Consider the following 24,257-nt stretch of genomic DNA (forward strand, 5'->3'; position numbering starts at 1 on the left):
CCAGTTACATTACTGTCATTCTGTAACTTGTCACTGAAGGTTTAGAAACACAGAATGCTGGTTGATATTAAACCAGTATTATATACACGTCTGTGGTGTTGTGATGAAGTGCGGTGAAATGGCTATTAGTGTAAAATCAACACTAAAGAGTAATTTACTGGGTAATCACCCCGTAAACGCACCCGGCTAAAGGGGAAAGGCAAAACCTGTCGTATTATTTTTCCATAGAGAAGGACAGTTTGTAGAAAATTATGGAGAACTGAACTGACATTGAACCGGTAGAATCATAGCCGTCTGTCAGTGTTCACAAGTTAACCACCAGATGTCACTAGGTGCTCTTTGGTACTTTTTCTGCAGTTGAATGACAGCCTGCTCGTATGTCTTGAAAGTAAGAATTAGGCCTTAAAGTATTGTGTGGAGCACCCTTTATATTTATTTTCCCTATCTTAGTAAACGTATGTTATAGATAGAAAGATTTATAGATGGCCTGGCAGAGGATTTTTTCCAAACAAAACATGACGTCACTACAGATCTACTCAGCCGCAGAGGCTGCTGGGAGCAGCTCGCCGGAGACATTTTGGATTTAAAGGGGCTGAGCTAGCCGTCAGTCCTAGCTCTCGGTAAGTGATAGCGACATATTCACTAATTAATATTATAATTACGTGAACCCAGTATATGACCGTGTATTTAAGCAATATAAATTTAAGAAATCGTGTATAGAAATTATGAGCTCGGAGGTTTGAACTTGTAACGAGTAGGGAGTGGTGATGCTAGCTGGTTAGCCGAAGCTAGCTAGTTGCTGACGGGGGCGCTAAACAGATCAAAAAGCAAGGTTTACGGTCAGGCTCGCTAAACTAACGATTACACGTCCAGAACAATGTCATAATAAATATTTTGAAGGAAACAAAGTTTAAAATTCGCCGTTATTGTTAATTAAGAACCTACTAGATAAAGGTAGAAAGTCATAGCCCCGTTGTGAACGGTGAAAGTCAGAACAAAATAAAATCGCTTGAACCCAATAATGCGCAGCGCTCATGTCAAATGATAACCACATAAGTTCTTGTTTAATGCTTTAAAGTAATTTGCGGAGATTATCAGATAAGACTGCATATTAATGCTCCAAGCAAGCTGAGGTTGTGCAGAGTCATTAACGTGTAGCTACCACGATATTAAATAAAACGTCTGATTGATTTTCAGCTTTGCTACATCTTTGTGGAAAAGTGCAGTGTAGACACAGGTGGCGCATTTTCTACATAATACTCCTAAGTTAGACAGGTGATCTACCTGATATCTCTTCTTGCTTCAGTGGCAATATTCAGGCAGACATTTTTCAGACAACCATGGGTGTGAAAACAGCGCTTTAGCAGCTGGTTGCAGTGGGGTGATGGATGACTGTGGACAGTGTCAGTGGCACTTCCTCCTCGTTGTCCCTGGCCCTGCCACACCCTCCTTGATGGCTGGCTCTCCTTTGTGTCTGGCAGTGATGCAGGCAATGTGTTGGATTGCTGTTTGTGCAGAAAACAGGAAGATTAAGTGATCTGGGGCTGTTGAACTTCATCAAGTAGACAGGTAATGTATCTCTGGCGAGATGGCATAGAAATTAGGCAATGGTTTGTTGGTGCTCCCACTGCAGTCTGCCCTTTTCCATTTCCTATGCTACTGTTTTTACAATTATAACGCTAACATATACCACACCCTTTCTCAAAAGGTCTTCTGCCATAGTCACTGCAGTGTTTTGTATTTGCTCATTAAGTTTTTTCAGTATAGCTCAGCTTTCATGCGAAAATGTGTCTAGGTTTTCTTTAAACATAACACAAGTAATTTTAAAGAAGAAGGTAGGAAAGATTTGGAGAAGCAAGGGACTGAGTGATGATGGTGTTTGCCAAATGGAGATGTGATAATATGAGGCTAGAGGTCTCTCTGGAGATGAAGACTAATGAAGAGCGGAGCTCTGTATCAGAAAAACATGGCTGAGAGATGGTCCAGATTTCCACTGCTCAGCGGGAAATGAACCAGTAGGTGCCGAGTTCACCAAGTTGTTCCTGTAAACACAGAACTGTCTCTCATAACACTGTGCAATCTTCATGGGCATTTGGATAGCCTTCTGGGCTAGATGTGTTAAGATTGCTGCAATATATTATATGACCTTTGATCCCTTCCTGATCACGTCCTGGTCCACATAATAAAAACAACAGCAAATTAAGACTTGTCTAGTCAGACTACAAGTTTTAACCTTGCAGTATGTTGTGTGCCCTCAGCCTTGGTTTCACGTGCAACTCCTTTTGAGTCTGTAAATAGTGTAATTGAGCCTATTCCATTGTGTCTCATTAGGTCTAATCCTTTGTGTCTCATGAGTATAGAGAAGCAGAGTCTAGATCAAGATTGCTCCCTCCCCCATCCGACCTGCTCCTCTGCACTCCTCTGTTTTCCTCCCACTGTGGGCGGGGTTGTATCTAGATGTGCACCCTGAGCTGATGTTTGTTGTTCTGAATGAGCGGTGGGAAGGTCAACATCATCCTGCAGGCAGTTCCTGTCCTTCTCTCCCCAACACCAGCACGCACCACTCTCATTACAGTCCTGTTTCATTGCCATTTTTGTCTGTTTCCCACCCAAGGTTTTTTTTCCTTTTTCATTTTAAGAAGGATCTGTTTGGATTAGCACAGCAATTTTATGATGCACCTTGCTGGCGTGTAGCGCTATTGCCGGAGGAGAAGTGATTATTTCATCAGCTTTTCTCCACGCCAAACTATGAGCCACTGAAACCGAGGTTAGTTTTCTGGTCCAGCAAGCTGTAGCAGCTGAGAACATTGCCAGCGTAAATGATAGATGGCTTAAGCCTTTGGCAGGCATTTAGTGGGCTTAGTAATGGATATAAGGATTATTTGAGAGTCTAATTTGTACCCTTTTCATACTTTGTTAGTTTTTTCTTAGTTTTTTATCTTCATAAAAAGAATGAAGAATCATGACCACTTTGTTTAGATTTTTTTTTTCCTCCATAATGATCCTATATTTTATGCAATCTTGTCACTCGAATGGTTTTAGATGGCAGCCTGACTGTATAGCTACATTTTTAAAAATGCTCCCATCTATTCCAAAGTAACAATGAGAGACGGGAACATCTGTTAATGAGACATGTCTTATCTGTGTTGTGTATGTATAAAAAAGGCTTGTCAAGTAGCTCTATGCTGAGTGGTTTGTTGAAAATGGTCTCCTCGTGTGCCTGTGTTTACTTCCTCTTGTTATAATAAGTGAGCCAACAATATTTCTTGTGACTAGCTACCTGACTTGCTGCTCCTGAACCTTGCTTGATCCTGATCACTCCTGTACCTGATCATGAGGGTATTTGGATAAAAGCCTAAACCGAATGAATATGTGCTTCTTTGTAGTATAATATGTATAACATGTCCACGGTGAGTGCATTGTTTGTATTGTCTCAAAAGCAGTGACCCATTTCAGCAGTATATGTGGTCATATTTTTGGACATACTGAATTAGCTGGTGTGTCATTTCACTTCATTACTCTGTTGCATTTTATATTCCCATTTTCCCATTTCACCTATTTCATTTGCACTTGATTTTTATGAAACAAACATGAAAGGGGGAAAAGTAAATGTTAAAGATTAATTCAAGTGCAGTCCTTTAAAGTAAAACCACAGGCCTGTTGGACCTTATCTCACCTCTTTAAAGACTTGGAAAATATTAACTTCAGCTTTCTGGAGAAAGAAGTACTTGATCAGGTGTTTGTGTATTTTATCAAGGTGAAGCAGCTTGTTTCTCCCTTGGCTTACATGAAAGCCCCTCTTCTCTTTGTTCGCTACTGTGTATACCCAGCTAGTCAGGCCTTTCATCCACATAGTTATTAAACAGCTGAGACTCAGAGTAAATGTACAGGGCAATAAGCTGTCTGATCTGTGAATATGCTTGATCTTTCAAAGAGATCATTTCATATCTTGTTCAGAGCAGGTAAGAGCTTTGATGTCAGATCAGTGAGAAAACAGACTTCTCCATGCTGTCTGACAGATCTTCATGTCAAATTAGGGGACGTATAATCCCCACCTTCACTTAATTTAGGACTTCCCCTTTCTATAGCATAATGTTCACATTGGATATGACTGTAAATGTTGCTGAACTCAGAATTTTATTCAAAACAGATGTCTCTATGACCATGCAAATCAGAGTTCAGCTTTATTTATTTTTTTGACATTTGAAGACTTTCATGTAAAGTAGCAAGTCAAACCAAGTTTTTTAGTTTTTTTGTTTTTTGTCATTACAGAATGGCTTTCAGTTATCTGTGCTGTCGTCTATTTATCTTTAATGTAAGAGCTCCTGAAACTTGTTACTTCAGAATATTTATGAATTTTTTATTTTGAGTATATATCTGTGTGATCTGAATACTTGGCCCTAATTATGTTTTTTTGTTTAAATGTAGAAACGTTTTTAAGCTAGCAGCAAATACAAGGTCACACTTTCTGTAGACTGACATGTAGGTATATATTTGATGGTCTGAAAACTCTTGATTATGTGCTTTGTTTCATCAGAATGATGTGTGATGAAATAAATACTAAATGAATCCTGTCACTTTGCTTGTCGCTGAGGAGATGGCTGTCTCGGCTGGCTCTTCTGTTTGTTCCTGTAAAATGAAAGGAAAGGGATGATTGCATATGAAGTGCAATAAAGTACTAAACTGCAGATGAGAGATACTCAGTGTTACCCCTCTGGGTAGCATATCTAATGTGCTCAATATTAATCATTCAGCACTTCTTCAATGTTTTTAACAGGTTAAAGAAGATGATACCTGCTTTGCATCAGGCTCACCCAACATTTCCCTTTTTCTTTCACCACGCTGAGAATTCAGGCATTTAAAAGAAAAAAGCTTCTATCTCCAAAATTCTTTTTTTAGGAAACGAGAAAAAAATTGATGGATAGCTTCCACTTAATAAATTATGCATTTTTCGAATTCTTCAATGGATTTGAGTTAGCAGATTCATGGAGCTGAGAATAGGAAAACCTTTAATTGGAAAAAATGGAAAAGCACTCAAATTTCAAATTGAGATGTTTTCATCTGACAGCAGAGATGCATCCTCCCATGCTCTCCATAGTGTTAAGTCACCTGACACTATTTTTTATTGATCACTGCTGCTCTTCTGCCTATCCAGAGCCTCCAGCTGGTGGTACATAGGCTCCAGTGTCATCCTGATTAAAGCTAATTTCCACAGGCTGACATCCAGTTGGCCTCCAGCTGACTACAGTAGCACACCCTCTGTGCTTGTCTAGTGTCCGTTACGAAATATATTAGCATCAAAAATAACGCTCCCATGACAGAGCCCAGCTGTGATTACATGATATGACATGCATAATATCAGGAGGGTGGGTGGGGGCTACTGGATACTAGCAACAGACCCAGTTGGGTTCGTTGTCGATGTTTCTGCCAGTCCAAGCGTCAGCTGTAAAGCTTAGCAAAGGTCCACTGAAAATACACAAACAAAGCAGATTTTCTGTAAGAAGAAGTGTTAGAACATTGAAGCTAACAAATTAAGTTGAGCAGCCATTAGAGCTGCAAACATTAAATCTTCAACCATTTTTAATTGTTTTCAGTCCTTTTTTTTTTTAATGAAATAATGCCAATGTTCTCTGGTTCACAGCCTCTCAAATGTGTGTATATTCTGGTTTCCTTAGCCTTCTATTACACTTAATGAAATATCTTCACGTTTTGGACAGTTGGTTAGACAAAACAAGACATTTTAAAGGGTTGTCTTGGGCGCTATGAATTTGTGATGGATGTTTTTTTGTTTGTTAGTTGTTTTGTTTTTTTCCCTACAATTTTCAGACAATTCATGCACAAATGACTAATCCATTAATCTGTTGTTTATTTTCTTGATTAATAGATCATTTAAATAATCATTAGTGGCAGCCCTCGTGGTCATTTATGATCACGTTGTGATGTTTCAAGTAGTTTGATTCGTAACTCAGCAATCAGTTGCCCTCGCTGAACATTGAAGAACAATCTTTTCGCAGGTTTTCTAGCTACGTTAATCAATAGACTTAACATATCTGATAATCTCTATTCTGTTGTTAAATTAAAAAGCAAATAGCTATTTATTCCAGTTGTTTAACGCTTTTGTTGGTCTTTTTAATTTCTCAGTGATCTGATTTAATACACAGTTGTTGAAATAAAAGTAGCAAAGCAGGGAGTGGCTCATTGATAGTTTAGTATATCTTTCTCTAGACAGGTGGCTCTCAGCTGGTGTTTATTACTGCAAGCCCCCTCATCCTTAACCCCTTATCCTCATTGCTGCTGCTAAAATACACAATGCACCAGCTCAATATTGCCTGGACCCTAGCTGGAAGGGCAGGGCCTCTTTTGCATATTCATGACATTTGACATTTGCACGATGTAGCCAACAGTGATGGGGCTCAGTGAGTCATAGGTTATCCTCAGACTGTTTGGAGAAAATAGCACATGCTCCATGCAATCACCAAAGAGCCAACATTTCTTCAGAACACAGTATTATAGACACTGAGTGTTTTTTTTCCGCGACTTGACCAGCTGCTGGGCTATATTAATGAGGCTTTTGTCAAGTCATCCTCTCCTTGACTCTTCAGCCAGTCATGCAGCCAGCTAGGCCTCTGTTTGGATAAAGTGTTGGCACCAGAAGCCACCCACACTGCAGCATCTGTGTGCCCTCTGTTACACTGCAAGCTGCAGTCCTACTCCCAACCAGAGCTTATTATAGGTGCCAAACCCCAGCAGTCCGTCCTCCCAGAATAATATATCCCTGTGGCCCTCGGCTTTCCATAAAGCAGGCACTCTACTCATGTCTTTAAATTGTATGTGGCTATTCATTCAACACTTGCAGCTGAGAAATTCACCCAGACTCAGTTGCAGCATTGTTGTTTATTTAATTCCCTTTTTTCTTATCATATTGAACTGACAACATTATGAATTTGTCTAATTTAACAGCTCAGAAAAATGCTGACCTATCTCATTCACGGAATTTGAATCCCTTATCTCAACTGTAGCGATAAAACATGAGTTAATTCCCCTTTTATGTCTGTCACGTTACTGGAGGATCATGCTACAGCCTGAGTAGCTGAGCACAGAAATGACATGTTAGCATCTGTCAGCCTCAAGGGCAGGGTCTACACTGTCAGACACTGATATCTTTAAACTGAGAATGCCTTAGATTGTTTATTGTGTAAAAGATCATTTGAAACCGATGATACTCAGCTAAAGAGTAAGAGTAACAACCGAAATGTTTTAACAGTTGCAGTTTAGCTGAGCCAAATTATTCATGCTAGACGAGCACAGCTGCATGTTTGAAAGGCCATTATGAAAATGCCCTTCAATGTGGCAGCTGCTGTTTACATTGTCCCACAGTGTCCAATAGGTTATCCTACTCTAACAGCCAGTTGCCATTTTTTTTCATTCTTAACAGGTTTCCCTGGGCTACGTAGAAGATGTCCACCATGGTGTATCCACGGGAAGAGAAGCTCGAGAAGCTTTCTCAGGAGGAGATCATCTCCAACACGAAGCTAGTGATCCAGGGTTTGGAGGCCCTGAAGAACGAGCACAACTCCATCCTCCACAGCCTCTTGGAGACCATCAAGTGCCTAAAGAAGGATGAAGAGGCCAACCTGGTGCACGAGAAGTCCAACCTGCTCCGCAAGTCAGTGGAGATGATTGAACTGGGCCTGGGAGAAGCACAGGTAAGACAGGATGGTAGAGGTATGAGGAGGGAAAAACTAAGTACTTATGAGTAGATATGGTTTGGTCACTATGATGATATGAGTGAAAAGGAAAATGTTCTGTAAAATAAACTGGGTTAAAGTTTTTAATATGAGAATTGGAAGAAAAAGAGAGAATGTTTGACAACGTTGTCAGTTTTGTTTATGTGTTATTTAACCCACTGAGACATGTGTTACTGTCTTCTGCTTGGGGTGGTTCTGCCTCCTTACAGCTTCCTCATTCTATACTGAGCTTGTGTGGTGATCATGATTCATTCAGAATCAGCCTGAATCAGAATATGCCCTGCTGCTGCAGCAGTTTGTCCTTGTTAAATGTCAATGCTCTTCAATGCTGTCTCCATCCCAGGTGATGATGGCTCTGTCCAACCACCTGAATGCGGTGGAGTCAGAGAAGCAGAAGCTGCGTGCACAGGTGAGGAGGCTTTGCCAGGAAAACCAGTGGCTGCGGGACGAGCTGGCCAACACCCAGCAGAAGCTGCAGAAGAGCGAGCAGAGCGTGGCCCAGCTGGAGGAGGAGAAGAAGCACCTGGAGTTCATGAACCAGCTCAAAAAATACGATGAAGATGTCTCACCCACTGTAAGTACTGTATACAGACAGTAGGCTTGATATCAAGACTGAAGCCCCTCGCTTAGAATTACAAATGCATCTACAGAATAATACTTGGTCGCTAATATATTTTTGCACGAATGGGTTGATTCATTTTGAGGTATTATATTCCACCATTGTCTACGTGTTTGTGTAGTGGTTTAATTGTCCTTATCATAACAAGATTCTTTAAAATCTGTTGCTCTTTGTAACTGGAAGGTACTGAGTTCAATTGACTCATTTCATTTATTATTTAGCCTCCTCAGTGAAATGGAGATGTCTTGTTAGTTATCACAATCAAAATGGGACAGAAATAGTCAGAAAATACTAATACAGATCCTGTGCTGTGAACCAAATTGGAACAATTTTATTTTGAAAATGCCTTGAAAGTACAGATTTAACTGTAAAGGGCAGCAAATTGTCAATGATATCTTATACAGCAGCTGATGTTTGTGACAGGAACAAGAAATTGTATGGTCTTCCAGGAATGAGCCTTTCTGGTCGGGTTCTCATTGATCTGGTGGTGGAGATGAATCACTACCCATTCTGACCTTATACTTAGTCACAAAAAGAGGCTGTAATAGCCTGTATCCACTATTTGCGTAACTCAGCAGGAACCCATCCCATCAATAGCCTGTATGATCCAAGTTCTTGCTACGGAAGCAGCATTTCCATTTACCAGCTTTTAACAGGCTGCCGCATTAATAAAATCTTTTGATGACTTCGAATGAGTCCAGTTAATCCTTAAAATCCAATTTATCATGTCAAGGTGAAATAATGAGCTCATGATATAAAGTATAATTTAATGCAGAGTATTGAATGTATTGGTCTAAATTGTCTAATACTACCAATTGCATTTATGTAATTACATGTAATGTTTATGAGATGATAATAATCTTAAAAGTACTCTTGGCTGAGATGTTCACAAAGATAAAAAACCATGTAACATTGTTGCCAGATGGTAGAGTAAATCTCTGATAATCAGTGTTTCTCCACTCGGATGTAATCATATAAATATCAAGCTTCCAGACAGATATTATCTCATGTATGCTCACTTTGAGGTAATCAGATCAAAGTGCTTGTCATTCCTAATTTCTGTGTTGTGTCTGTTACCTGTCATTGTTCATTTTGCATATCTGATATGGCTGATTCCTGAATTGTTGTCCGTTATTCCTGGTTTCTGTGAGAGGATCTGACTCGCAGGTTTGTTTTATCCTCTCAGCAGGAGGAGAAGGACAGAGAAACACCAAAGGACTCCCTGGATGACCTCTTCCCCAATGATGAAGAGGAGCATGGCCAAGGAAGTAAGAAAAACAATATACAGCAATTCAACATGACATTCTGATTCTACTCACCCTTAAGACCATAAAAGCTAATATAATAGCTTTTATATGATAGATGAGTTTGCTTCCAAAATGATATAGTCACCATTTAGAGTAAAAAGCTAGTATGTGATTAAAACTAATGAGTATTACATTATTGGAATAGCAATTAGTAAAATAATTTTTGCTGTGGTCATGACTCCAGTGTTTCTGATAAAATGCATATATCTAGTTAAAATAAGTTTTCAGCGAGGTTCTCAATAGGCACACTTGCTTTGAATAACAGAAATCTGTCAGATTTGGTTTGGTATTAGTCTGATTATCTGGTGTCACATCCTTCTCTGAGTAAATTAACCTGACTGGCCATGTAAGCCCAGTACACTGGGGGAGACAATGTTGTGTCGTGCCCTTAAACATTAATTGAATTATCCCCGTAATCTTATTTCCTGAAATCATAGTGTTGTGTGCATGCAAATGTAGTTAGCGATATATCCAGGTCAGAGTTTTCTCCCTTTGACAACCAAGCTGACCAATGCTGTGTGTGTGCGGCCTTTACACCCCACAGTGCAGCACCAACACAACAGTGCGGCTGTGGCTGCAGCCCAGCAGGGAGGCTACGAGATCCCAGCCCGTCTGAGAACCCTGCACAATCTGGTGATCCAGTATGCCTCCCAGGGCAGGTACGAGGTGGCCGTCCCCCTTTGCAAGCAAGCTTTGGAGGACCTGGAGAAGACCTCTGGACATGACCACCCTGACGTGGCCACCATGCTCAACATCCTGGCCTTGGTCTATAGGTCAGAAAAAGACTCCATCTACAAGCTGTAGCTAGTTCTACTGTTGTTTTAATTGTGTCAATTTGCGTTCCTTTTTTCACAAATTTTGTCAAAAAACAAGAAACAGTCAGTCTCATCACATCATCCTGTCTCTCCCTTTCACTCATGCAGGGATCAAAACAAATACAAAGAGGCAGCCCATCTGCTCAACGATGCTCTGTCCATCCGTGAGAAAACCCTCGGCAAAGACCATCCTGCTGTAAGACTCCCACCATCATGGAAACCATATCTTCATGTGGACACATTCATGTTTAGATAGATCACATTAGTCATGTGGTGTTGATTCATAATCACTTAAAGACTGTGTCAACAGGGAAGCAATAACCACATAGTCTGCTCTATTTACAGTGCTTCTCAGTTAGTCTGTCGGGTTTTTTTTCCCCCACTATTAAAGTATGGATTTATAACCATGTGTCCGCAGGCTTAAAAATAATCAATCACAATTGCTCAATGTCTGCTCATACATCCATGAACCAAATCACCAAATCTTTGCAATTGGAATAGAATGACTAATGGGAGAATATTAAAACATACCTTGCTTTTCATTGCCTTTGTGAACAGATTTGTAAGAATTGATTTACAAAACAAAACAAATGCCTCATATTGTTGTCACTTAGTCTGATCCTCAACACATAATAATGAAACACAAAGGCATGTGACGACTGACCTATTTAATCCAGGTGGCTTTGAGTTTTTAAAAAAAGACTGCCTGATTGAACAAAATACCTTTTTATGACTGTGTTAGGTCATGGGACAACAGTCAATTAAGTTCTGATACGGTGAAGCTAAGTTGTGAATACAAAAGCAAAGCAGAGAAAGGAAGTGGTCTTCCTCAGTTTTTTTTCTGTTTCTTTATGTCCAGGTTGCTGCAACGCTGAACAATTTGGCTGTGCTGTATGGAAAGAGGGGGAAGTACAAGGAGGCCGAGCCTCTGTGTAAGAGGGCTCTGGAGATCAGAGAAAAGGTAGGCCATATCCCTGGATTGCACCAGTAGAGCAGTCCACAGCACAGCAATTGAGGCCTCATCTGAAGTTCAAACCAGTGAACAATTAGCTCTTTGTAATAAAGTAATTAACAGTGATAATACACCGGTCAGCCACAACATTAAAAGCTGTTACTGGTTTTAATGTTGTGGCTGAATGGTGTATGTCCAAAATGTCAGTTGGAGCTACTGTAACACCAGCTAACAACAGACTATAAATAGGGAAAAGAGCAAGGATTTTCTTAAATTGTCTGTGAAGTTTCCACTGGGGCTGTTCCCATGTCGGAGGGGAATTGGAGGGTTTAATTGAGAGCACAGCTGAAAATGGATAGCAAGCGTTGGGGGAGCGAGGAAGGAGACAGATAGGAGATGTGACAAAGCTACAGAGCTCAGCAGGGTACAACGAGTCTCTTTGCCTGAAAATTCTATTCTGTACTCCTCTATTGATCAGCCAATCTTCAGACATGCTGCATGGCGAAAGCAGTGAAAGGAGATGGTGTTAAAGAAGGGAGAGATGCAGGAGAGAGCCAAAGGCACTGAGACAGAGGTACAGACTGAGATATTAATTCAAAACATTTGCTTCTCGATTTCCATCAGGTCCTGGGGAAGGACCACCCAGATGTGGCCAAACAGCTTAACAACCTGGCTCTGCTGTGTCAGAACCAAGGCAAGTATGAGGAGGTAGAGTACTACTACTGCCGTGCCCTGGAGATCTACGAGTGCAGGCTGGGCCCAGATGATCCCAACGTGGCCAAAACCAAGAACAACCTGGTGAGATATAAGTCATCACTAACACATCAGCGTTTTATTGTTCTTTTTTTCCCTTCTTCCTTACAAACTCTTTCACTTTAATATACTGTAAATTTTGAGAACTACTGTCCCTATTGACCTGTGAATGTATCAACGTAAACACAGGCACAGCGTACTTTAATTGTGAGCAGAGTCGCTCATTTGTTCTGTCAGCCTGAGCTTGTTCTCTGCGGGCCTGTTGTTAGTGATTTCTGCCTGCAAAGCTTCTACTTGAAAGGCCTTTTAAAATGTTATTGTATTCAACTGATGTTGACAGACTTGACAAAAGGGTCGCTATTTTTTTTCAACACAGGCTTTTTAAACTTAAAGTTATGAAAGGCAGCATATATTTTACTCTCTCAGCACAACAATCGTCATCTACAGAGGTTTCCTTGTTTCAGTTAGCATTGCTTATAGGGTTCCAAGCCAGTCGTCCTTTGTCTGCTGATTTGCTTCTTGTAGCTCTCCCAAGTCCTCCTTCCTGCTCCTGTCCTGTCTCAATGATGATAGAAAGGCTGTATGGTGACAGTAAGGGATGCTCTGTGCTACTATAGCATTTCTCATGAGCCACAGTGTAGAGGAGAAGCATGCAGGCAGATTGCTCCTGCTGTGTCAGGGGGCACATTGAGTCAATAGGCCTGTTTGATCCAACGCTAAAATATGCTTTTGCTTGTTTTTCTTCTTCAGGCATCCTGCTTTCTCAAACAGGGGAAATACAAGGAGGCTGAGATTCTGTACAAAGAGATTCTGACTCGTGCTCATGAGAAAGAGTTTGGATCTGTTGATGGTAAGGCCTCATAATGTTGTAATTTTCAGTGTATGGTAGCACATGTTTGAAAGGTTACAGTATTTCTATATCGCTGTGGTGGAGGTTCTTGTTTCCATCAACGTATAAACACAATGAATCATTGATAAGTCACCCCAAAAAACCTGGTGATGGGTTCCATTAAACTGCCCCTCAGAATAGAAAGACTAGATTTGTTTTTTGTTTTCAAACCACTTCCACCATTATGTTCCACATGTTGTTTCACACCTGCAAGCAGAGTCAGTGATGGACAGATGGTTAAAAAAGTGGACGATGTCATAAGCAGTGTGCCAGCCTCCACCATTCATAGGACTCAAAGAATCTTTGCAGAAACTACTTGAAGAAATAAAGAGTTTACTTGTCTGAAAGATGAACTTTTGCAATTTTCTTCTCTTTTTAGTTTAAGCTAAGTTTTTGTTGGCTTTCCACCAGGGATTTGATTCACTGCTTCGAAAAATGGATGAAAGTGACTCGGCACAATGCACTGCTCTGCTGCTTTTTGAGCAAAAGCAAAAATATCTCACATTTTCCTGAGAGGTTCATTTTCAGGGATCGTTTAACTTGACAATAGTGCTTTGATGTTTTGGAAGGTGTGATAAGAATTATTCAAGGTTACTTTGATTTTATTTATGAGATAATCAAGTTGTGTCTTGATTCTCTATATTGCATTTGTACTGTTTTCTGTATTAAGAATTATACACTTGTATACATAAAAGCTGTATGTTTCTGTACTTAGAGTATTACTAAATAAGCTCAGGAATGTATGTTGTTGAATCAATCTTTATACTATCCTAAACATTTAGCCAAGATTTTAGACTGTGGTTAATTTATCTTTCAGATATTTTTGTGCCAGTTCTCAAAATTCACCTGCTGCTTCTCGTATTTCTCCTGCCAAATACACTCAAAAAAGATGAACATTAGTAATTGATTTTATGATTTAATGAAACATCCTGAGGTTAACCAGTTAAGCTGTTTTCCAGTCATGTTGTACTGTGTGTAGACCACCTCTCCTGTCTTTCTCTCTGCAGCTGAGAACAAGCCCATCTGGATGCATGCAGAGGAAAGAGAGGAGATGAGTAAGGTGAGGGGGATTCATGTAATCAGTCTCATGTCATTCTGAACAAGAGCAAACAAAACACTGTGAATTCAATGAATAAGACGTGCCAAATGCAAATGGAAGAAACTGGAATATGAAATACAATCTGGTACTTCACACACAATGTGAGCCCCATTTGGTGCATGAGAGTTATATGTAAACACAGGAAAAATGCTGCTGGTCCAGTTTAAACCACCACTACCCTTCACTCGCTTTTCTTCTTCTTCTCCCCTATTTACTTCCAGGGCAAGCACAGAGACAACACTCCATACGGAGAGTACGGAGGCTGGTACAAGGCCTGTAAAGTCAACAGGTGAGGCAGAGACTGATAAGCATGTTTTTACAGCTTGGTTATAAATAAAGACACTTGCTGAAGTCCAGAAGTGAATTCATTACATTCATTGTTTTTATAAATACGTGAAGACAGTATATTATAGAAATCTTTTATGTTTTCTATATTTTCTTCTTTATTTTTTAGGAATGGGACTAAATCATGATTGGTTTATAAATAGCTTTCTTAATCCTCCAGTTTTGAGCATTTTCTTGCAGTATAGTACATTACACATCCATTTTTTTTCAGACCAAACTGTTCCTCATATGACCTTTAGAGTAAATTTCAGTGTGTGCATATCTCTTCTGCATCCAGCCCTACAGTGAACACAACCCTGAGGAACCTGGGGGCCCTGTACCGCCGACAGGGCAAGCTAGAAGCTGCTGAGACCCTGGAAGAGTGCGCCGTGAGGTCTCGCAAGCAGGTCAGCAGCATTTCCTAACTGAACACTTCCAATTCTGCATGCAGATAGCTTATCAGTTCCTGTTTTTGTGAATTCTGAAATATGTCCCCCGTATTAGGACAGCAAAACTCATGATATTTCTTTCCCTTTCTCTACATTGCTATGGATCCAGAGCAACACAGTAAGTGGTTTGTCTCTAACTGATAGCCCCCATAGAGCCTCCACCTCTCTCCCCCCTAACATCACTCCCATCTCACAGTCATTTAGAATGTTCCCTTGTCTCTGTGATGCTGTGACAATACTGTCAATGCGCTAAGGGAGACAGGACACTTAAACTCACTTAAATTCCTACATATAACTTTGCACTCTCCCCCATATCGACAAGCTAATGTCTACCTCTGAGCTAGTTTTCGTTATAATATGTTTGTTTGTTTGTTTGTGTGTCGTATCTGTGTGTTGTTCCAATCAGGGCATCGACCCCATCCACCAGACACGTGTGGTGGAGATCCTGAAGGATACAGAGGGCGACAGGCGGAGGAGCAGGGACAGTCTGACCAGCGTTAAGTATGAGAGCGGCTCTGAGACTGGCGAGGAAGTGAGTATGGGCGTGGAGTGGAACGGGGTGAGTACAAATCCACTATAGTCGAGCCAACACATCTAGTGACCTCATGGAAGAACAGGGTGGTGTTAGTAATATCACAGAGAGTCTGGACTGATAGATACCCTCCCACAAATTAATAGAATTCCATTTAAAATACACTGATTTGTTATGTAACTTGAAAGGTGAGACAAGAGGACTGTTGTCTTGTAGATTAGTGCATTGATATAGAGTGATGATTAGAAGTCCTCTGGGTCCTCTACCTTAATTTTCAGAGCCATCAGGAAGTCCCACCAGATGATCCACCTCACAGGAAGCTCAGGAAGACCTCTCTTCACTGTGGTCAAACTGCACAAAAGCACAAATTAGTCATTCCTGCGTGACTTATTTTATGATGTCAGTGTTGCGCATCATCATTAATAGAATATGAGTGACATTATGGAAAAAAACCTAAATGCACAACATGCTTTTTCACAACATGATTTTTAGGCATATCTTTTTAAAAAGTTAATCAGTGGAATAGCTGCTCATTCCCAGTTCTCGATTTGGCTGCACTCAGTGAACTGTATCTGTACCAGTCCATCAGCTCCCTGTAGATGCACATTACCATGTCCATCCCACGAGGTTGACGAGGAAATCCCTTGTGCAAAATGAAAAGCTGATTGAGTGTCTTGGCATGCTGACCTGTTGTTTTTGACAGCATCTGAGTGTGCTTTGGACTAGATGTTCAAGTTTCCGTTGTTCATTGTTTGACAATGAAGACCTAGTGCACTGTTTTAATAAGTGGTTGTTTTGCTGGCAATGCTTCTGCACAAGTGGAGCGGTAACCAAAGGCACAAACTCATTCTGCGGCACTCTGGCAACATATTGTATATGTATTTGCTTTTTTGGGACTCAGAATCATACAGCCTGTCCAATTAGGATGCCTCATGTTTCCACCATTAAACACAATTGACAAGGTTCACAATATCCTTGACGCTCATCCCTCTGCACAGTAAACTGGGCAGTTGATATGCAACAGCTCATCCTGCTGTTGTATTGCCTCATTATAACGTCCACTCTGGCTGTGTTTGACCCAGACCAACAATCGTTAGTGTAATTTCACCGTGCAGCTTTTATTTCTGCACATCATTTCTCTTTGGACTTGTAACCCTCTCCTCATTATTAAAGAGGTGGGTACTGAAAACGTGATATTCAGTGTAGCGGTGTTTTCAGTTAAATAGACACTGCTAAAGCTCTGTCCCAGCTTGAAGAAGCCCTCTGGTGATGGTTACATAAGCCAGAGAGCGGGACTTTGTCAGCAGAGATGCCTCATCTGAGCCTGTGCCTCTCCCCTCACTTAAGCGCAGCCACGCCCTTCACCGCACTCACCCTGTCCAAACATGCATGTAGCAATGCCAGCCTGCTGGGCTCACCCTTAACATGAACACTAATGGACCATGTGAGTTCACTGTGTCTTCACATGGTTGAGAAATGTCTATTAACCTGATTTCTGCTGCTCTCTGAGTGAGTAACATTAAGTAGAAAGGTGGGTTTTTGTTTGCTGGCTGTTGTGTGAATGTGAATGCTTCTCTACGCAGATGTTCATATGCATAGCACAGCTACTCAAACCGCTTCAAAATTCACTCCAGCAAATGCGATGGCATGTGTATTCATCCGAGTGTGCACCTGTCTGTCTTTGAAACATGTGATGGCATGCAGAGGATTGCTGGTTGCGTACAAGCATTTCATTATCACAGCCACAGCAGTAGAAATGAAATTCACACAGTCAGAACAGCAAATATACTTATGACATTCCCATTCTTTTCTAAGATTGTTTCTGAAAGCTAATTTGTCACAAAACTTTTGAGCTTTGACTAAAGATTGTTTAACAAAATTCCATCCATCCATCCATCCATCCATCTACAAAGCTGCAAACATACTTGACTATAACTTGACTGTCTTGTGTTTTAGATAATAGGCTTATAAACTGCTCACTGCTTCTGTGTATATATTTGCTAAGAGATGATGTTAAAGGCATATCAGACCTATCACTCACCTACTGTATAGATTTTCCTAAATAAGTCTTCATTCTGCCCTCAGGAAGTCTGATATGTCACTGAGGCTATAGGTGTAAGTGGTTTACAGACTCAAAATTAGGTATTTGAATAAATGCCTGCTGTTTTGTTATTAAATCATTTAGATTGGGTTAATTGCAGTGCCACTTTACAGGAGCTCATTTACTTAGTTTCTGTTGAACCAGTGGATATAGATGACAGTGAGGAGCCGACAGCTGTCAGTAAATTTGTGGTTGTGTTCAGGTTAATCACTAATAGGTATGTGCGTCTCTTTTAAAATGCATGATTTGACTTGTATGTGTGTGTCTGTAACTGTTTTGTGCTCTCGGCTATTTGCTTTAATCTGCTGCCTGTTAGTTTGCATGTTTTCATGTTTTCATCCTTTGGCTTTTTCCTTCTCTGTGTGTCACTAACCTACTTCCTTGTTGATCACTCTTGCCATGACAACCAATCAGTCTGTCAATCAAATTTCCTTTTCTCACTCAGTGGATTGTACTCTCCCTCTTGAGCTCTCATTCCACACAATAAGCTTGGGTGGGTTTTACGACAGTCTCATACCCTTGTTGTTGCCATGGTATCAGCTAAACAGTGGCATAGCAAATAGGCTAGGTAATTCGTTAATTAGTCATCTCTTAAGGTAATAGGATTTAGGACAAGTCGAGGCTAGTATTATTATGTAGAAGGATTATGTTTCCATCATTCATCAGATACAAATTTGACTGTAGGGAATTCTATACCGCTAATGTTTACTTAGGACTTTTGAATTCAAAATGCTATAGATCAATATTATTCACAACCTAAGTCCCTCTTATCATCAGTGTAATGGCTATATGACTATGCCAGTTTCAGTGCTGATGCTTGCAGATGTGTCACGTCTGCAGTGCACAGTCACTGGCTGGGTGCAGTGAGCCAAGTTCAGACTTTTTGGTACCCAGAGGGGAAAGAAAAACAGCTGAGTCACAGTGACTTCAACCACCAACCTACTGCGTCACTGACCTGTTTCTGGTTGTAGTGCAGCAAGTTTTCAGCAAGACAAACAAGCTCCTGTGCCACTGGATTTTCACATCAATTTCTTTGTGTAGGATCCCTCATCTGGGATTCACAGAAAACTATAACCATACCCCAAGCTGTAGCTGTTTAATACAGTAAACCGGGTGCAGGACTAGTTTATTGTAAAAAGGGATGCAGCTCAGATTTGCTGATGTGTAGGTGGCTTGCGCAGAAAGCCCAACCCCAGAGCTCTTAATCTTACAATGTGTGCCGTTTTTGTCTTTTTGTCTTTCTCTCTCTTTCTCTTTTATCAGGCCTAAGCCATCAAGATTATTCCTCCATCCTTCTCTCCTTCCCCAACACAATAGCAAAAGGATGTGTGTTGTCGTTCCCTCTGGCAATCTCTGTCCCAACAAACCAACAGCTCCTCTACCATTCCCGGCACCCCCTCCGGCAGAGACTCAGAAAGCCCCCTCCTGGTTATCACTTCTATCCCCTGTTCAACCGACAGCTGCTGGGACGTTTGGTCTTCTCATCTCTGCTCTCTTTTCCCCTCTCTTTCTTTCACTCTCCATCTTTTCCTCTCACTAACCCTGTGTCGTCCTCCATGTCAGACGTTGTTGCTTCAACTCTTACTCTCACTTAACATTGAAAAAGTCATGTGTGTAATCCTTCCCTGTGAGGAAGTCACTCGCACATTTTTCCTCTTGCAAACACCCACTTGTAATTTTTCATAGGTACATAATAGATTGATTTGGCTGGATCGGAGAGCAGGAAAGTTCTAAATATATATTAATGGAAAAAGGCTAAAAATACAGAGGAAAGCAGCCAAGACTCCAGACGTCACTCCAACCCATAGTCAGATAAAAAGTTACTGATACTATAGACTGAATATTATACAAAATTGATCATGTCCACAATTGCTCTGCATTGGTCTCACTCTGAATTTGTCACGCTGTTTCTTGTGAAAAGATGACCTCAAAGCTCGCTTCCAACCTGCCTGTATTTAGCCATAGTAGTATCTATCTTTTTTTTTTAAAGTTTTTAAAGAGAGGTTTTTTTCTTTTTCTCACCATTATGTCTGTTTTCTGTTTAAACCAATACCTGAGATCAAATGCCGAAACCATTTTGAAATGGTACTGTAAAGTTACACTCGCCAATCAAGATATTTACAATAATTTCTTTTGAACATATTCAGCCTCGTTGGCAGGAAATGAGAAGGGAGCATTGCCATTTTTGTTTTTATAGATATATGTCCTATTCATTTTAAATTTGTATGATTTTGTTTACATTTTTTAATGCTTTTTGATTTTTTTTTTTTGTGGCTGAATATAAAGGCAGTAGTATGTCAACAATGCCATAGTGTTTACCTGTTGTGAAAGACCAGAATGCCCAGCATCATTTAGGCCAAAGCTGACAGCAAATTGGTCAGATCACAGCAAGCTGTTGTTGCCATGGCAATTTATGTTCAAGTTGCTCTTACTGGCTTCCACGTCCTTGGTTTGATAGAGTATTCACACTGGCTCCATGCTGGCACAATATGTACACAGTAGCTTGCATTTACAAAGGGAATCAGCAACGTTGGCTGATGCTGTAAAGCCAGTATAACAGCAGAGGCCAGCCAGAGCATCTAGCACAGATACTGGCCACCTGAAAGACTGCTAAGTAATAATAGATTTCAAAAGAATGGACTTAAATGCCCAAAATTGCCTTTTTATTTTATTTTTTTTTTTGGTCAGTGTAGGAGTGATGTAATCATTTAATTGAAGCCTGGATTCCACAGTAGTTTTAGTGTGTATTTGTGTATGTTTTGGTGGTACAGTCACAGCGCCCACTCTGGCTATGGATACTGTATTTTGAACACAGAGCTTAATGGGGTGTATTGCCTTTTTCTTACACAGTTGTTTGCAAGTAAACCTTGTCACTTTGGTGAATCATGTTTTTAGACACCAAAAGTACAGTGCGAGTGTTTCCTCAAGATCCACGTTATTTCAGATGTTTAACTAACTGAATGTAAAATGACTTTAACATCTTGGAAGTGTAATTGTAGGCTGTATTTATAGATTTGACAAGTGCATTCACTATACGGCTTTTCAGTATGCTACTTGCCTTGATTCTTCATTCCTTCCAATGAGTACATCTATACTTCTAATGCAACTCTGAACAAAAGAATTGACTATGATCATCACATAATTAAGACAATATTGTTGTGTTAGTGGAATGCTTATTTATTGAACTGTCTATTCTTGACATATATAGTGTGACTTCAGTTTCCTAAAGTGGAAGAACATAAATGGTAAGGTCTATAAGCACTATCTTTAGTAAGTAGGACTGCATTATATTTACCATTCTGCATTGTGAAGATTATTGCATCAACACTTGTTGGTATTCTCAAATAAAGTTTTTCATTTGTGAAGTTTTGTCTCTTCTCTGCATGGGTTGGAAATGTCTGTATTAATGTGTCATCAGTGGAAACACAGATTCTTTCATGTTTCATCCAGTGGAACGGAAATATTTGATCTGTGGCAGCTGGAGTACGTCCAAATTCTCAGATTTACCCACAGCTCCCCCTGCTGGTGATAAGCCTGTATTGCATTTATGATGATCAGACCTCAAACACTGTTAATGTAGTATTCTGTTTTGTGTCCCACCAAAAGCCAGAGGAAGGTATACAAAGTGTTTCCTAGTTGGCTGGTAATTAAAACAGTATGTAGGAGCCGGTATGTGGCAAACAGTAGATTCTAATGTGAGGATAAATGGATGGATGGATAAATTACTATGGCACAGAAAAAAAAACTGAGTCTCTCACTTCGGTCTGACAAGAATCTCTGGTTTTGGTTACTGCTCATTCTGAAACTAACAATTATTTTCGATTAACCTGCCAGTTAATATCTTAATAAACTGGCTAATCATGTGGTCACTAAAATGTCAGTAACAAATGTTCATCACTATATCCTAAAGCCCAAGTTGAAATCTTAGTCATCTTTAGGTCTCCAGAACCTAAAATATTCAAGTCACCGTGATATAAGACAAAGGAAAGCGGCACATTCTACCAATTAAAAAAGCTGGAACTAAGTCATGTTTGGTATTTTTGCTTTAAAAATTATATGAAGCTGCAATTAATTGACTATCAAAATAGTTACTGATCAATTAATGAAATAATCATTTTAGTTGTAGTGACTGTAGGTGATCACACACAGCACAACTACTGGACCACAAGGAGACTGTCAAACTAATAACCATGCTCGATAACTTGTTCACCTGTGCAGACTCAGTTTCTTTCACTTGATTCTAATGGTGTGACTTTTCAGAGGTACATTTGCTTGTGGATCATATTAATGATTGCCAGCATTTTCATGCTATGACTTACATTGTACACATTTACATATTTAGCTAAATGTTTCAGTATAATCTAATTGATTGGTCTTTGAACTTTTCATGTATTTATTAAAAATAACATGTTGTGAGACCTTCATGCTCATGCTATTGGCCACAACCAGCCGTTTATAACAGGAATGATCTACACAAGAACTGAAGCAAAACATAAACACGCATCCGCAAAAGTAACATTTTCAAAAACATTTCAAAGCCTGTAACCCTTAACACAAACAAGTAACACTTCCAATTCAAGTTAAGTAAAGGGTCAAAAAAGACAACTAGAGTTGTGAGAATTTCCTCAGCAAGGTCAGTGCGGAATGGATGGGTTGATGAGTGTGTGTGTGTCTGCAGGACGGCAGCGGCGCCCTGCAGCGCAGCGGCTCTCTGGGGAAGCTCAGGGACGTTTTGCGTCGCAGCAGCGAGCTGCTGGTGAAGAAACTGCAGGGCAACGGACCGCCTGAACCTCGCAGCACCAAGTAAGAATAGAAGAAATCCTCTGTTATCATGGATAGTGGGCGTTTCAAGCAATTTATACTTCTTGTTGAAGTAACTAATGTCTTTGGGAAGCAGGCTGTGTTATGGATTCTCAGCTAGTGACTTTTTCCCAAAGTTCCTAGTGGTAATAACATCCCCAGCTACATGAGTAATCAGTATTTTGTACCCAAAGCCTGATCTCAAACACTGTGGCCATTATTTTCTTACTATTCTTTCAACAGCATGAAGCGAGCTGCTTCCTTGAACTACCTGAACAAAACCAGTGACGACACGTTTCAGGTGAGGAAGAGTTTGTACAAATTGACTTAAACGTATGCTAGATTATTGGAAATGTTCTGTTTCAAACTTCATGTCCTTCCCCGCTCATATCTGCTGTTTCTCTGCCAGAGTCGCGGAGGAAGTAATTTCAGGGAGAGCCGGGGCCTGAGTTCCAGCACCATGGATCTCTACACTGGAAACTGATGGTGGGCAGGCGGCTTTCTATCGGCCGATCTGTTAACCAACCCAAAGATGCTCCTTCATTTGGCTCGTTCTCTGAGCCATAAAGATCATCAACCACGCCACCAGATGGAATCAACCTCCCACACACCCTTTCTCTGCATGTCAGCATCTGACCCGAAGAACCTTCATCTCATCAAGACAAAGTTTGTTTTTTGAATTTGTGTTGTTGCTTTTGGTCCTCCACTGAGAGATCTGCTGTATTTTCCTCACCATGTTCCTAATTTGGGCGTCACCTCTGTGCCTCCTAAATGTAGCCAAGAAAACGTACCTCATCTCTCCCCCTCATTCAAAATCGCTGTGACTCTGCACTTTTACTTCATCTGACGCCATAATGTCATCTGTGCTGGTATGTTTCTCCATATGTTGTTTTGATTTGAAATGTTTGTGTTGCTCAAATTTTTGTGTCTTCCTGTGCCATTCATTGTTTTATTAGTCCACATTAGATTTTTAACTACATGTTGTCGATTTCGTTTTACTTCTCCAAAAATTAAAGTTAATAAATAGGCCTGTTGGGTTTGAAACAACATAATGTAAAGCTGGCAGGATTATACTTTAAAAAAAAATCATTTTTATTTTCATTTTAATGGTTATACATTTGCCTGTTGAGAATTATTTGCAATGCGAGGTGGTGGTTAAAGCTTTGGGAAACAGGGTGAACTGTTTATCCTACCGGCATGATTTGAGTCGTGTGACTTTTTATGGATAACTTTTGTCCGTACCAAGTTTTGGGAAACTATTTGACACTTAAAAGGTTGCTGCTTTAAACTCTACAGCTCTGAGATCCGAGTGTGTTTTTCTGCACCATTTCTCTCCATTTGCAGAAAAAACACGAGTATGAACTTTGAGTGCTGAAAAACACAACCATGAAAATGTTCAACTTTTTAAATTGTACATAAAATATTATTAGTTCATCATTAATTCATCTTGGTCATGATCCTGAATGATTGCTGGTGCCATGTGAGTCTCATCTGCAAGAGCGTTTTTATCATGTTGTTTACAATGATTAGGATGTGTGATACATGCCTAGATTTCTATTATATGATAATAATAGATTTTGCACAATTCTCAGATGGGTTGTATTCTGTCTTTGATTGCTTTTTTTTTTTTTTTTAGTGAAGCTACACAAAAGAACTGGAATGTCTCGTAATTATTTTTTTGAGTTTTTCCTTTCATCCTTTGTAATAAATAAATTCAATAGAATCTGATCATAAGTTCTCAGTGGGAATAGTGGGAATAGAATTGAGTGTCTTTGTTGGTAATGGTTGAATGTACATCTGTTTGGATATGTCAAACATAATGCCTGATAGCAAATCTGAACCGCTGTATGACCCTGATTCAGAAATAAA

General features: G+C 40.1%; 1 protein-coding gene across 11 annotated transcripts; it reads left to right on the forward strand.

Annotated features, from left to right (window-relative positions):
• The first annotated feature begins 519 nt into the window (after positions 1-519).
• klc1b (kinesin light chain 1b) lies at positions 520-24,257 on the forward strand. Of its 11 annotated transcripts, none has more exons than XR_005708355.1 (18): positions 520-620; positions 7,436-7,706; positions 8,092-8,322; positions 9,554-9,635; positions 10,219-10,447; positions 10,598-10,685; positions 11,349-11,450; positions 12,066-12,239; positions 12,945-13,044; positions 14,091-14,143; positions 14,404-14,471; positions 14,805-14,913; positions 15,065-15,073; positions 15,362-15,514; positions 22,267-22,391; positions 22,632-22,689; positions 22,798-23,054; positions 23,166-24,257. XR_005708355.1 is itself a non-coding variant. In XM_040138857.1 (18 exons), exons 3-18 carry the CDS (start codon positions 7,458-7,460, stop codon positions 22,870-22,872), a joined length of 1,905 nt encoding a protein of 634 aa, XP_039994791.1. In that variant the 5' UTR covers positions 582-620; positions 1,482-1,569; positions 7,436-7,457; the 3' UTR covers positions 22,873-24,257. The 11 variants fall into 11 exon arrangements, 10 of the variants coding, with proteins under 10 accessions (XP_039994790.1, XP_039994793.1, XP_039994794.1 ...); XM_040138857.1 differs by adding an exon at positions 1,482-1,569 and having other exon boundaries at positions 582-620; positions 22,798-24,257; XM_040138856.1 differs by having other exon boundaries at positions 22,798-24,257.

This window comes from Xiphias gladius, chromosome 11, assembly GCF_016859285.1.
Source record: "Xiphias gladius isolate SHS-SW01 ecotype Sanya breed wild chromosome 11, ASM1685928v1, whole genome shotgun sequence".
NCBI lineage: Eukaryota > Metazoa > Chordata > Actinopteri > Istiophoriformes > Xiphiidae > Xiphias > Xiphias gladius.